Here is a 13,604-nt window from a genome sequence, read left to right on the forward strand (position 1 = left end):
AATCGATTACACTCTGGTNTTACACTCTGGTAATCGATTACACTCTGGTAATCGATTACACTCTGGTAATCGATTACACTCTGGTAATCGATTACACTCTGGTAATCGATTACAGGGGCAGTGTAATCGCTTACCAATGAAAAATTCCTTATTTGTACCAAAAGTTAAGGAGTGCTCCCCAGTCATGCCTGAAGCACTCCCCAGTAGTCCTTACGTGTGTGTTTTCAGTGTTTTGTGGATTTATTAAGCCTGTTGGCCATGGTTGAAGGTGTCCACAACAACAAGTTTCAAGTTAGGTTAGTCCTATGTGCATAGAAGACCAAGTAAAGGTCTTTGTAGTTTGGGAGATGATCTCATGTAGCATTGACACAGACTGATAGACTGATGCACTGGTAATCAATTACAAGGCGTTGTAATTGCTTACCAGTGAAAAATTCCCCATTTGTACCAAAAGTTCAGGAGTGCTCCCAAGTCATGGCTGAAGCACTCCCCAATAGTCCTTCCGTGTGTGTTTTCAGTGTTTTGTGGATTTATTAAGCCTGATGGCCATGGTTGAAGGTGTCCACAACAAGAACTTTCAAGTTAGGTCAGTCCTATGTGCATGGAAGACCAAGTAAAGGTGTTTGTAGGTTGGGAGGTGATTTCATGCAGCATTGACACACACAGATGCACTGTTAATCGATTACAAGGGCCTTGTAATCGCTTACCAGCGAAAAATTCCCCATTTGTATCAAAAGTTGAGGAGTGCTCCCAGTCATGCCTGAAGCACTCCTCAGTAGTCCTTACGTGTGTGTATTCAATATTTTGTGGATTTATTAAGCCTGTTGGCCATGGTTGAAGGTGTCCACAACAACATGTTTCAAGTTAGGTCAGTCCTATGTGCATGGAAGACCAAATAAAGTTGTTTGTAGGTTGGGAGATGATTTCATGCAGCATTGACACAAACTGATGCACTGGTAATAAATTACAGGGGCATTGTAATCGCTTACCAGTGAAAATTTCCCTATTTGTACCAAAAGTTGAGGAGTGCTTCCCAGTCATGGCTGAAGCACTCCCTAGTTGTCCTTACGTGTGTGTTTTCAATGTTTTGTGGATTTATTAAGTTTGTTGGCCATGGTTTAAGGTGTCCACAACAATAAGTTTAAAGTTAAGTGAGTCCTATGTGCACGGAAGACTAAGGAAAGGTGTTTGCAGGTTGGGAGGTGATTTCATGCAACATTGACACAGACTGATGCATTAGTAATCGATTACAGGGGCCTTATAATCGCTTACCAGCGAAAAATTCCACATTTGTACCAAAAGTTGAGGAATGCTCCGTAGTCATGGCTGAAGCGCTCCCTAGTAGTCCTTGCTTTTGTGTTTTCAATGTTTTGTGGATTTATTAACCATGTTGGATTCCTTATGACTATCTTTTGAGGGTTTTGTGAATAGATCATTAATATAATATTTCCAGTTGGAATACTTCAATATTAAATATACATAAAAGGAATAATATAACGTAACAATAATAAAGGACACATACATTAATAGAAAAATATAACAACAGTTCACGAAACAACAAGTTTTGAAATGAAGGAACAACGGTGACAACGAAAAAACGAAACCTTTCCACAAATGACGAGAAGGGTGGATCAAAGCGAACCTTCCTCCAACACTTCAATGGTAAAGCGGTCATAGCGAAAAAAGAAAGCTTTCCACAAATGACGAGAAAGGTGGACCAAAGCAAGCCTTCGTCCAGCACTTTGATGGCAAAGCATCACACACAAGTACGTCGAGAGAAAACGATAGACCAAAGAATTATTTCCTCAACACTGGACAAATGACACTTCTATAATGGAACGAGAGGTTGTAATGGCGAACGAAAAACTGGTGAGTTTCGAAGGTTCAAAGGGAACAATTTCACTTTGTGGAAGGCGTCAACAGATTTTCAGCATTTTTGTTTTCAAATATGTCCTCCATAACAAAAATTAAACTATTTAAAAAATTCATTTAAAACAACAAATGAGACAACAACATATGTCGTTGTCAAATTGTTGTCAAATTTGCGTTATTGAAGAAATGTTTTCCCTTTTCCTAATACATGTGTTGAAAATATAGTTATAATTTATTTGGATCACTATGTCAACATTGTTAAATATTGAGAAATTAAAAAAAAAAAAGTGACAAAAAGTATTTTCACTTCCAAACTATCTAGACCACTCATAGACTTTAAAAATAACAGAGTAAAAAATGTTAGAGTCCAAAGCACCCTCAAAGTGAAGATATTGTTCACTTTTATACACATAGATTTGATAATATCTTAAGGAGAAAGCAATAACCCATGTGCATAATTAAAGCAACAAAATCATTACATTATACTAAAGTAAATAATTAATTAAAAGTATAACAATGTATTGTTTCAAAAATAAATTTTAAAAATAAAAAAGCAGATAACAGTTCAAAGACATGGAAATTTGAACAAGAGAAGAAATAACCACAAAATAAAAACAGAAAGTGTACAAGTGTCCAAAATAGTTCAATGTTAGGTAGGATTTAGTACGCCTTTCGTATATATTTGTCTATACAAATTCATCCTAATTAATTTGAAAATAATGAGTAGTATATGCGTAGTAATGAACACATACGAGGTGGAATTCCAAAACAAACAATAGTGAGTAATTAAAGACACGTCAATGCAACTTTTTTGATAAACCACAGAAGTGCAATTTTCAAGTTCAAGTTATGAGCTCTGAAGAATTCCCTATCTATGTATAGAATATTCAGATAACTTGTGTGAACTAGTCTTGTTTGTTATCCCTAGCCTCTAGCTCTTCCCTAGTCTGGGACTTTGCTGGGGCAACCTTGGAAGGGGTTGAACGCTCAGCTTGTGAGAACTTAATCAAGATGTGCATGAGTAGAGTGACAACTCCCAAACCTATTGCAGAAAATGCAACACCCTTCCAGGAAGATAGTAGTGAAGACCATTGAAGGAACTTTATGGCCCCCGTTACAACCACACAAGCCCAAGATATGACAACCTGTTCCAACAGTAAAATAGTTTATGAGGAAAAAATAATTTATACGTAGTTAGCAGTATTAAATTTGTCTATAATTTATATATTTTTTCTAGAATATAAGACCAATTTAAAATATATAAGTAGATGAAAACCTCATTTTACAAACTAGTTTTATGAGATTAAATTAAGTTTAAAGATCACTTTTTAACATGATATGAAAACTAGGTTAGAACTTATCCTTTGAACATACTATATCACTGACCATCCACTAATGTCAAATCTCATGCTCGAGATATATATGTCTCGAAGTAAGGAAGAGATGTATATATCTCGAAGCAAGAGAGTAGGTTGAAAGTTCTACATCGACTAAAGATAAAACTAATTTAGAATATATAAACATATATAAATCTTACTTTACAAACTGATTTTGTGAAGTTGAATCAGGTTTAAAATTTAATTTATTAACACCCTTAATGTTAATATAACTTACTTTTATTGCTTTGTAAATATTTTTTAGTTTTTGATTATGCTAAATGTTCATCGTTAAAATATTTGTTGTTTTAATTTTTATTGGTATATGAATGAGCGTTAAAGTTTTTTCAAATACTTTTATACATGATTTAGAGACTCCAAAGAACTTAAAGATCTTAATGCATTCCACTTATAGTATATTGAACATAGAAAAAGACTTGTAGTTGAGAGGGTATTTTTGTGAAAAACAAATTAAAGCTGGAGATATTCTAGATTGAATTATATAAAAGACCAGCCTAACTCTGATTTGGGTCCTATGAAAAGGACAGAAAGTGTAGAATTTATGCAATACAAGAAAGCTGATAAATAAGGAACGTGAAGTTAGACATGATGAGAAGAAGTATCTCACCACAAGAGACTTTACAGGTCGACCGGTATCCTGCAGCTCTTGGTCACTAAATGTGTCCTCAGCTATATGTTTGTCCAACAATGCATCCTGGTGTCCCAGAGGAATAAGGGCGAAAAAAGTGCAAAAGTGTACAAGGAGAATTAGAAGCTACAAAATATACCAAAACATTCTTGCAAATAGATAATGCGAACTAATACATGGTAACATTATTTACACAGTTACCAATAAAAAAAAAACTTGGACAACTACAGAGTGGCTTTCATGCTTCAATTAACAGCTAAAAATTCAAATAACACACCTTAGCCACAAATATATCTCGACACCATTGAGCAACAGCTTCATTTTCTTCCGGCAAATCCTTCATCATATGTCGCTTAATATGCACATGCACCTAAGGTGGTAAAATGAGTAAATTTTTAATTAAACTATACACTCTAATGTGTGTGTGTGTGTGTGTATATATATATATATATAAAGATTATGTCGGAAAGATAAGAAATCCTCTTGCAGAACAAAAGCAAGAGGAAAAAACAGCATAAGGAAGTAGGAAGTAGTGCATATTGTTCGGTCAGGCAGCTACGCAGAACTCTTAATCCTTAAAAGCTTCTTTATTCTTAAAAGAAAAAGCTAAAAACTTACGCACCAAATGGCTTAGGTGGCTAGATAGAAAACTATGGATCCTTAAAAAGCTTTGCTATTCTTTAAAGTAAAAACGTATGTACCAAATTGCAAAGTCAAAACTCTTATTCCTTTAACAACCAAGAATAGTGCCTCCAAATTCCCCGGCAATACCATGGTTTTCCATAAATACAAACAAGCATACTCCAAATCTCCAGGATAAAGTTCTGTTAACTAAGATTATCAGGTGTCCTACAATGGTGGTAAAACAACCACCAAGATCTTTCATTTGATTCACTTTTCTGACTATAGTCATTGTTAGCCTTCACATACCATCAGACCAAAAACCAAAGAAAGAAAATGAAATCTTATTCCATACATGCTACAAAAATATGTTCTGGAAATAGCATACAATTTTGGGAAGTAAAAAGAAATCAATTCTATCCACATGCATTGGACTCCTAATCTTATTACGCCTTCTTCATGGCTTCCAAATTACCAAAGCACACAGATTGATCAAAAAGGCATTTATAAATCAAGACCCGCATCGAGCAGGAAATCCACTCCTTTTTCTGCCTCCTGAACTAATTCTTATTCATAGTGACCATATTAATTTCTGCAATTAAAATATCCTGCACATTAATTACTTGTAGGAGAATAGTGAAGACAATGAAATTAAGAGAAACTTGGTGGAAGTCTCATGTTTGATAGCATTTACTTTTATTTTGTTCTTTCTAAATGTCTATTTTGATAGGCTCACCACTGAAGATTTTCCTCTGAAGAGTCTTAGCATTGTAGGAGCAGGTGAACTCTTGGGAATTGCCACTGTTACATCATAAATGGCAGGAACAAATGAGCGCATATGGTTTACTGCTGAAACAAAACCCTGAAAGCAACATAGCTAAGTAAATATTTCAGAGCAAACAGAAAAGAACAATAAAACCTAATACAATGCAGAGCACTATTAGGTCATATATGTGATATTAAATGTTTCTCAAACAAAATAAAACAAAGGGCAGCAACAACTAGATTTTAAAGTCAGTTGCATTGAAGAGTACAGCTACTTTGTCACTTGCTCTCGTATTTTTTTAGAAATAACTGGGTATCTTTAACGGAAGAATTTGTATAGTTTTTCATTACATTATATAACTTCATCATCAAAATTTAAACCCAATTTGGACAAAAAAAGGTTGTATTATACATGTTATGATAATTCAAAAGAATAGTTTTTTTCTGCATTTGCTAATTCTTTTATGGCCACACGTGGCATGATTCAATTTGTCCACATACTCCACAATGAATAGCATAGCAGAAAAGAAAATTTGAAGCAATTTTGACACAGCCCATGGTCTTTTATTACATGGTATACCTTTAAAACTTTGGGGCAATGATGTTCTCAACACTGGCTACTTGATAAATCAATTTTCATTTTCTTAATTTCTGTTTCCTACAGATTATCTTCTCATTTTTAGTTCTACCTATGTTGTTCATTATCTTTCTCCAGATTTTGATAAATTATCAGCCTGTTCAACAAGTGAACATAACTTGACATCTCAGATTCAGCTAGGATATTGGTGTATTACCTTCCAATGTGTTGCTTTTAAATGTTGCAAATGTCACTTTCTTTAAGGACTCTCATTAATTCACCTCACCAGAAAAGCCCAATACTGACTTACCACACTGTTATTAAGCTACCTTAGTTATGGCCTCTTTGGGGGAATCTTAATTGCAGCCTCAAGGGTGTGATTTAGTGCTACATCGTATAGTGATACGACTTGCAAATATTTTATAAAGCTAGAGCAGTTCTCATCTTTGAAGCTAATTTTGTGGGGTTGAATCAAATCTTAAACCCAAATCCTAAAATTGTATCAGGACCTATTTTAGATCACTGCTGGGCCACATGCATTTGCCACACTCCAGGAGGTAGCCCTATGTGTGAGGGAGAGTGTTCAAAAGTTACTTTGATTGCAATCATTCCTAGCCCACCTTAGTTGTGGCCTAAAGAGTGGTGGTTTAGTTCTACATTAATTATTGATATAACTTAAAAAGCTCTATGAAGCTTAGGTAGTCCACACCTTCAAAGTCAATTTTGAGAACTTGAATTCGGCCTTAAACCCAAATTCTAGAACCTACATTGACACATCAATCTCTACTCCAGCTTCAGATTAGCTCAAACCTCTTGTGGACCAATTGATACTCTTCTTATGCACATAAACGTTAAAAAATATATAATTGACGAGTTGTATTCAGGCAGGTTGGTATCAAATACTAGTGGGAAAATTTCATCCTCTTGCCATGACTAGCCCAAACATGCTCCTGTGAGTATCATAGAGATGAAGTCATTCATATCCTGGCATATATAGGCTTTCCTTGAAAGGGTCTAATGTACAAAAATATGGGCCACACAGACATTCATATACAGATAAAAACTAGGCAGGCTCCACTTGTGATAGATGATCGACTTGAGTCCTGTGTTAAGAGTGGAGGAAATAATGTTTCATGGAAAAACAAGAAAAATTAGTAGATAAATCAAATGCAGCAGAAGTATTGCATTTAGCTCTGGCTCGTCATATGTGTGAACTAACATGGTTGAAGAAACTATTTCAACAATTGAAATTTTGCATGGTAGTATCATACGATATGATACATTTTCTGCCCCTGCATACATATCACAACTATAGTCGCTTTTGCTCCTGAACCTGTCGTCATTCAAAGCGCTTTCAGAATCACTGAATCACAATTCTGGTTTGATTCAGTGCACTGAATTGTGGGTGGAATCGCTCACAAATCACACTCTGAAATAGGTTGGGTCATGCAACCCAGTTTGAAAAATCCTTATATCTGCTTTGTAATTTTGCACAAATCTAAGCAGGAAGAGAGGCAAAATGGTCTTTCTTTTCCCTCCAGCCATATCCACTTATTATTTTGCCTCTTCCTCACTTCTAGACTCTCAACCATAATCTCTCTTCTCTGCCTACACCTATCACCCACTTATCTTTGTCTTTTCCTTGTGTCTATTTAATAAACTATAAACGTTGGTAATAGTTTAATTTCTTTTAGTTTGAATGTCAGGTTGATATCCTTTGGTTTAATTTCTTTTATTCCTTCATTCTCCACATAATTTGAAATAGAAGGACTTCTGTACACGGATTTTATCAATCCATTAAATGATATGGTTCTTGGGTCAGCAAATACATATCAAGGAGCTAAGAGGACTTCTCTCTAGTATTTTCACAACTTTTTATCTAACAAAACCCCTTGTCGTTGTTTCTGAGGAAAGGAAAATAGGTGAGTGACAATCCAAAGGCCTACTTAATTCAATTTTATGAACATGTTAATATTTACCTGATAAAGAAGACTTTGGATAGTTTTAAATTTTTAAGTAAAAGAAATCTCAATACGGAACCTCACATTCCCTTTCCTTCTCTTTCCCTTTGTTCTTGATTGATTCCTTCTACACACTCCTTAACCTCACAAACAAGCCTTAAAGGGTCAAATTTTGTCCATGGAAAAACACTTACAATTAATTTATGTCTGAGTTTCAAATCAGCAGCAAAGTCCTTCCCCTTAAATGACATGCTTAGATTTCTTCTTTACTTTTGTTCTTAAAAAAATGCACCTATTTTCCATGGAAGATAGGGATAACAATTCAACCCATCAAAACCCCAATTGATGGTTTCCAGAATAATCCTCATGTGTCTATTTAATGTATGTAATTGGGGCTCAGAATTGGAAGTGAACTATATTAAGGCTAGTTTTTACTTTTTGAAGTCCTTTCAAAATTAATATCACAATTCCATGGAATCAGAAAATAATCTGCTTAGATTTTTTGAAAATCCTTAGCCAATACCTATGTAAAAGATCTTTTTGTAAACAGAGAAACTTGTAATTTTTTTTTTTTCAGATTTAACTTCATGCATTCCCTATTTTCCTTTGATTATAAATGAAGATTGAATGTGTGTAGCAATCACACAATTCTTGTAATCCCTTTTTACATCAGAAAATCATGGATAATCTCTTCTTTTTTCTTCCTTTCTTTGCAAGTAAACAGTACCACATATCACTTTGTCATTCTTTGGCAACTTTCTCAGCCACCTTTCGCCAACACCCAATCCCGAGACACCCTAAGCCGCTCCGGCCTCATACACCTCCTGTCTGGCACTGGATGTTCACATGTGAGCACTACTTTCACATATGAACACTTTTCCAGCAACACCCATTTGCAGGCAACAATTCTACATTTAGGAATTAAAATTGTGCTCAAATGGAAAACTAAAATACTCGCATCCCGACGTCTTCAAAAAAATTGAAGTTGCAGAATATTTTATTTTCTTAATATTATTTATAACAATAACAATTACTGTATAATGTTTAAAATGTTTAGTTTACTGCTATATTAAATAAGTTTTAATCTGAGAATTCTACTTTTTTAATTTCTATCTCAAACATCCACGCAACATAATTGGAATGAACCTTAGAAGTCTAATTCTACACCTAAATTCTTTGAGTGGAGCAACCACATCCCACAAACATAGAATATATGATTGTAAATAAATACCAGCACTCGTAGAGTGCAATTAAAAATAAAATTCTGAGCCATAATTCCAATTCTGTCAGAAATGGATCCTAATCACACAAATAAACACTCACCACCAACTGAGCCTAAACCTCCATCCAGCAGCATGCAAATTTCCCTACCTTCTGAAAACCCCTTGAACTTCCAATTTTCTTGCTTTTATATGATGGATCATTTCAAGAAAACCCAAATAAACATGTTTATGTAGAAACCCTAACTATTTTTCTGCCCTACTTTGTCTAGTTTGGGAGACAGGCCAAAAATTTACAATAAAAGTCAACAAATCATGACGACAATAATACAATGTGAAACAAAGACTGAAATGAGGATACCTTAATTAGATTTAAACAAGCAGCTCAGGTTTTCTCATTGAAATGTAGTTTTATATTGTAGTACAGCAATAAAATTGATATAGGATTAAATCAACTTTGATGAAAAAGCTGTCTAAGAATATTCCACAAAATAAGAGGGTTATACATTCAGGGAATCTAAATAACTTATGTTACACATGAAACACAATTTTCATAATCCTCAAAATATCATATAAATCAATGATCAATTGTCTGTATTAACCTAGCATATAATTCACAGAAGTAGGATCACCATTCTGAATCATTAAAAAGTGTTGAAATGTAATGTTATTTTTATTTTTATTTGTGTTCCCAGCTTTAGGGTTAGGATTTTAGGCAAGTGCCTTGACTTTTCTTTGTATCCTATATATACATCACTAAAATCCCAACGTGTAGGTTGAATACACTGTCTCTATTCGCTTATTTGTTTAAGTTAGTATAGTCCTCCACTTTAAAACTAAAGATTGCGACAACCCCATTGGCCACCCTTGACAGGTAGAGTGATAACAACTAATTATAAGCAGTAGAATAGATATGATTTAACAGAAAATCCCACCAAAAATATGCTAGCATGGATTAGATGAGCCTGATCATTAGCTAGACAAGAATCATGCAGAACTTTCGAGCAGTGGAAAGAAAAAAGGAAAGGAAAAAAGACAAACAAAAAAATCAGGATATATATATATATATATATATATATATATGTATGTATGTATATATATGTATGTATATATATGTATGTATGTATATATATGTATGTATGTATGTATATATTCAACCTTAGTTCTTGGAATCAAAACATTTCTAGGAACAGGCAATCCAGCTGAGACTGCATACTCCTGAGCAGCTAATAGTTTGGCCTGTGTAAAGCGAGTTCCTTCTACAAATAGAGCCAACCAAAAGGGAAGAGGGAAATCCCTCAGTTGTTGTAGGCCCAACTGCAAATACAATATTGCAAGACTCAAATGAGATTCAAAATACCAAAACAGTTAATGCACCAAGAGAGAGAGGATGATGAAAGTGCAGGAGTTAGACAGAGAATTTACAGTAACTTTACGTCTTGGTGAATGGATGAGAAGATATTAATATAACAGTTAAACTATAGGAAAAAGAGAGACATTGAACTGATACAGTGTGCTTCTGGTACAAAATGCTTTATTTGTTTTGAGAGAAAGGAATTAATACAATGTATAGAGGAGATTTGATATCCTTTAATACTAAAGATATGATACAAGAATAAACAAAAACATTCTTAGTAATACATATATACTCCGTATACTACCTGAGTATATAAGATATGTTCCTTATTTCTATAATTAAAACAATAACATGTACAAATATCAATTATATTAGAGTATCCCATACCTTTAGCGTGCTTTCATCCTTTGCCCAACTTCTCTCCAGGAAAAGATATTCAGAAAACCACATTGACCAACCAATAACCTGCACATTTGAACTTAGCTGATAGATCAACATTGACACAAATGCTGATATTATCAATGAAACCAAAAAAATATGCAAGTAGGTTCAAAAGCTTCCATGTCCAACCAGACCTGAAGCAGACATAGATCATGTGATAAACCAAACCACCAAACAGAAAATCACATCCCATTATTATCAATATATACAAACAATAAATGCCCCATGTCATAATTCATTCCAATTTCAAATCATATCATTTGTATCACCCCTGATCAAAGCATAAAAACATAAGGATTGTAAAACAAGTACCATTCAACAAGCTCTCACATAACATACCGGTAGAAACTTAGAGGATTTCTTCATCACGGCAAGAGTGCTGCCAAGGCAACCTGAACGCTGAAGAATAATAACGTTCAATAATCATTCAGTAGTTGAAGCAAAACCAAGATGAGCCTAGAAACACATTTTAAATCTAAGAATATCACATTTATGGTGAAATAAACCCATAAGTAGGCCCCAACTATGAGTACTTTTTGTCCTAGTAAGATAATATTAAACATTTCAGAATGACAAATGAAATATGCAACCGATTCCAATACATATGTAAATTCCAGTATTAATCTTCTAGTGATGAATGTGAAAGAGGTCATACTAAATAAGACAATCACCTGAGCTAAAACCCATCCAACAAGCCAATCAATGTCACTTCTGTGATTGGATATGACAAGAGCATGCTCTTTACCTGACAAATTCCAGAATGAATCAGAATTCAAGTGATTTAGATTAAGAAAAATGCAGAGACCATATATATTTCCTTTTCCTTTCCAAAACACATGCAAAACACAAAAAGAAACAGAATGAAGACGGGAGAGGTAGGAAAGCCTAGAGCACCAAATGCACAGTACAGGAGACTTACCCATTAAACGAAAAGTTTCACTATCTGTGAATACTTGGACCTGAAGATAGAAAGTTCCAAATGAAATATTTGATTATTCCAAATCCAACAATGAGAAAAATAACTCAAATTCATGTATTATGCCTTTCAAATTACTATTTTTTTTTTCGTTTTAGATGAAACATCAATTTTACACAATTGTAATATTCTTCAAAGAAGTTAGTAGAAATAATAAGACTAGAACCGGGACAGGGTGATCAAAAGCATTGAACAACAAATAATTATGTTCTGTCTGCTCCATTAAATTCCACCATTAAAAATATGAACACGAGCTAGAACAGCTTCATTTCAGTAGAAAGTCCATATAATACAGGGCAAGCACCAACTTTCTCATTTACTTCACATTTGAGTATCCCGTACATCATGACCAGGTTCATTCCCCAATAAAGCAACCTTTATTTAAACGAATCTTAGGGTCAAATTGTAAACCCGCCTACAAATACCAAGCTTTAAAAATTCAAATATCAATTCAAGAAACAGACCAGAAATAACTTGGGCAAAAATAAGCAATACATACCCAGTCACAAACCATCATTTATAGTAACTAATTTAAAAGCCATACCAAAGATAATCTCTGATTAATTGACAGTATAAAAACTTCTACACCAGCATTGCATGCCAGGTAAACTCATTCAATACTCCAAAGCCACGTCATCTAGCAGAGCAAGCAAGCAAAGCACTAAACACTTTGCACTAGTGAACCTTAAATCAAATGAACAAGACAAGAGAAACTACACCTTAACACCGGCCCACCAATCGATAATCCACACAAGTTCCAACCAAAGCAGTTCCGCCACCACCCGGTTCATCCGCCGGTACAAATTCTTCGACACCGGCCGCACAAACACGTAGCATACTGCCTGAGAGCATCACACCACCACTTGTCAACACCCCATAGTACCAATTATCATCAATTAACCGATAAACAACCAACAGACAGTGAAAAACACTTTCTATCTAGTTGAACAAAACGAAGAGGGTTCCAACAATAAGGGGCGAATCGAATCTCCAATAATAACCGCAAATGCAAAAATTAAAAGAATAAAAAATAAAAATAAAAACAGTGAGAAAAGGGTCGGCTCATGGTGAAAGAATAGGGATTTTATTCTATACAGAAAGAAAAAAAAAATGAGGTATGACCTGAATGAGGTTAACGACGAGGCCAGAGGAGAAGAAGAGAAGGCCCAGTGGGACGACAACAGCAGCAGTCATAGCCAGCGGATTTCTGAAACTTCGATTTGTCGATGATATTGATGATGTTGCTTGCACTGTTGTCGATCTTGTTTACGCTGATGCTTGCTATGGCTACCTAGGTGCGTGTATCCCACTGTGTCTGCTTCTGATAACGTGCTCTCTATTAGTCACTTTTTTTTTAAATTCCAAATTAAACTACATGTTGTAATAATTGAATTATACAAACCTAATGTTATCATATGAAAAAGGTATAAATTAAATTTTAGATTCTAGATTTAACATTTTTTTCTACTATTAGGATGATTTTTTATTTAATTTTTCAAACAGTTAATACAGTCACTTTCATCAGATTGATGATAAAGATGAACATCACTAAATAGTATGTTATTAATTAAAATTTATTTATTGGAATTAGAATAGTTCAAGAACATTTAAAAATGATGAATTCAACAAAAACAAGCTATTATAATAATATACTATAAGGATCGCAAGCCACCTAAACAAAATAAGAGAGAACTTTGACTAACTATAATCTCACAATCAATCATTTGTTAAAAGAAAGTTTGATATTCAAATAACAAAGAGTTAGAATCATACAAGGGGTTCCAGAATT

At 34.3% G+C, this 13,604-nt stretch overlaps 1 protein-coding gene across 1 annotated transcript; it reads right to left on the reverse strand.

The window, feature by feature from the left end:
• Nucleotides 1-2,494: 2,494 nt before the first annotated feature.
• On the reverse strand, nt 2,495-13,161 carry LOC106772113 (1-acyl-sn-glycerol-3-phosphate acyltransferase 2). The gene is made up of 11 exons (XM_014658290.2): nt 12,938-13,161; nt 12,535-12,657; nt 11,759-11,798; nt 11,511-11,584; nt 11,179-11,238; nt 10,786-10,863; nt 10,200-10,358; nt 5,255-5,380; nt 4,175-4,267; nt 3,877-3,963; nt 2,495-3,017 (listed from the first exon to the last, which is right to left on the reverse strand). Exons 1-11 carry the CDS (start codon nt 13,007-13,009, stop codon nt 2,778-2,780), a joined length of 1,152 nt encoding a protein of 383 aa, XP_014513776.1. The 5' UTR covers nt 13,010-13,161; the 3' UTR covers nt 2,495-2,777.
• Nucleotides 13,162-13,604: the final 443 nt, after the last annotated feature.

Source organism: Vigna radiata, chromosome 8, assembly GCF_000741045.1.
Source record: "Vigna radiata var. radiata cultivar VC1973A chromosome 8, Vradiata_ver6, whole genome shotgun sequence".
Lineage (NCBI taxonomy): Eukaryota > Viridiplantae > Streptophyta > Magnoliopsida > Fabales > Fabaceae > Vigna > Vigna radiata.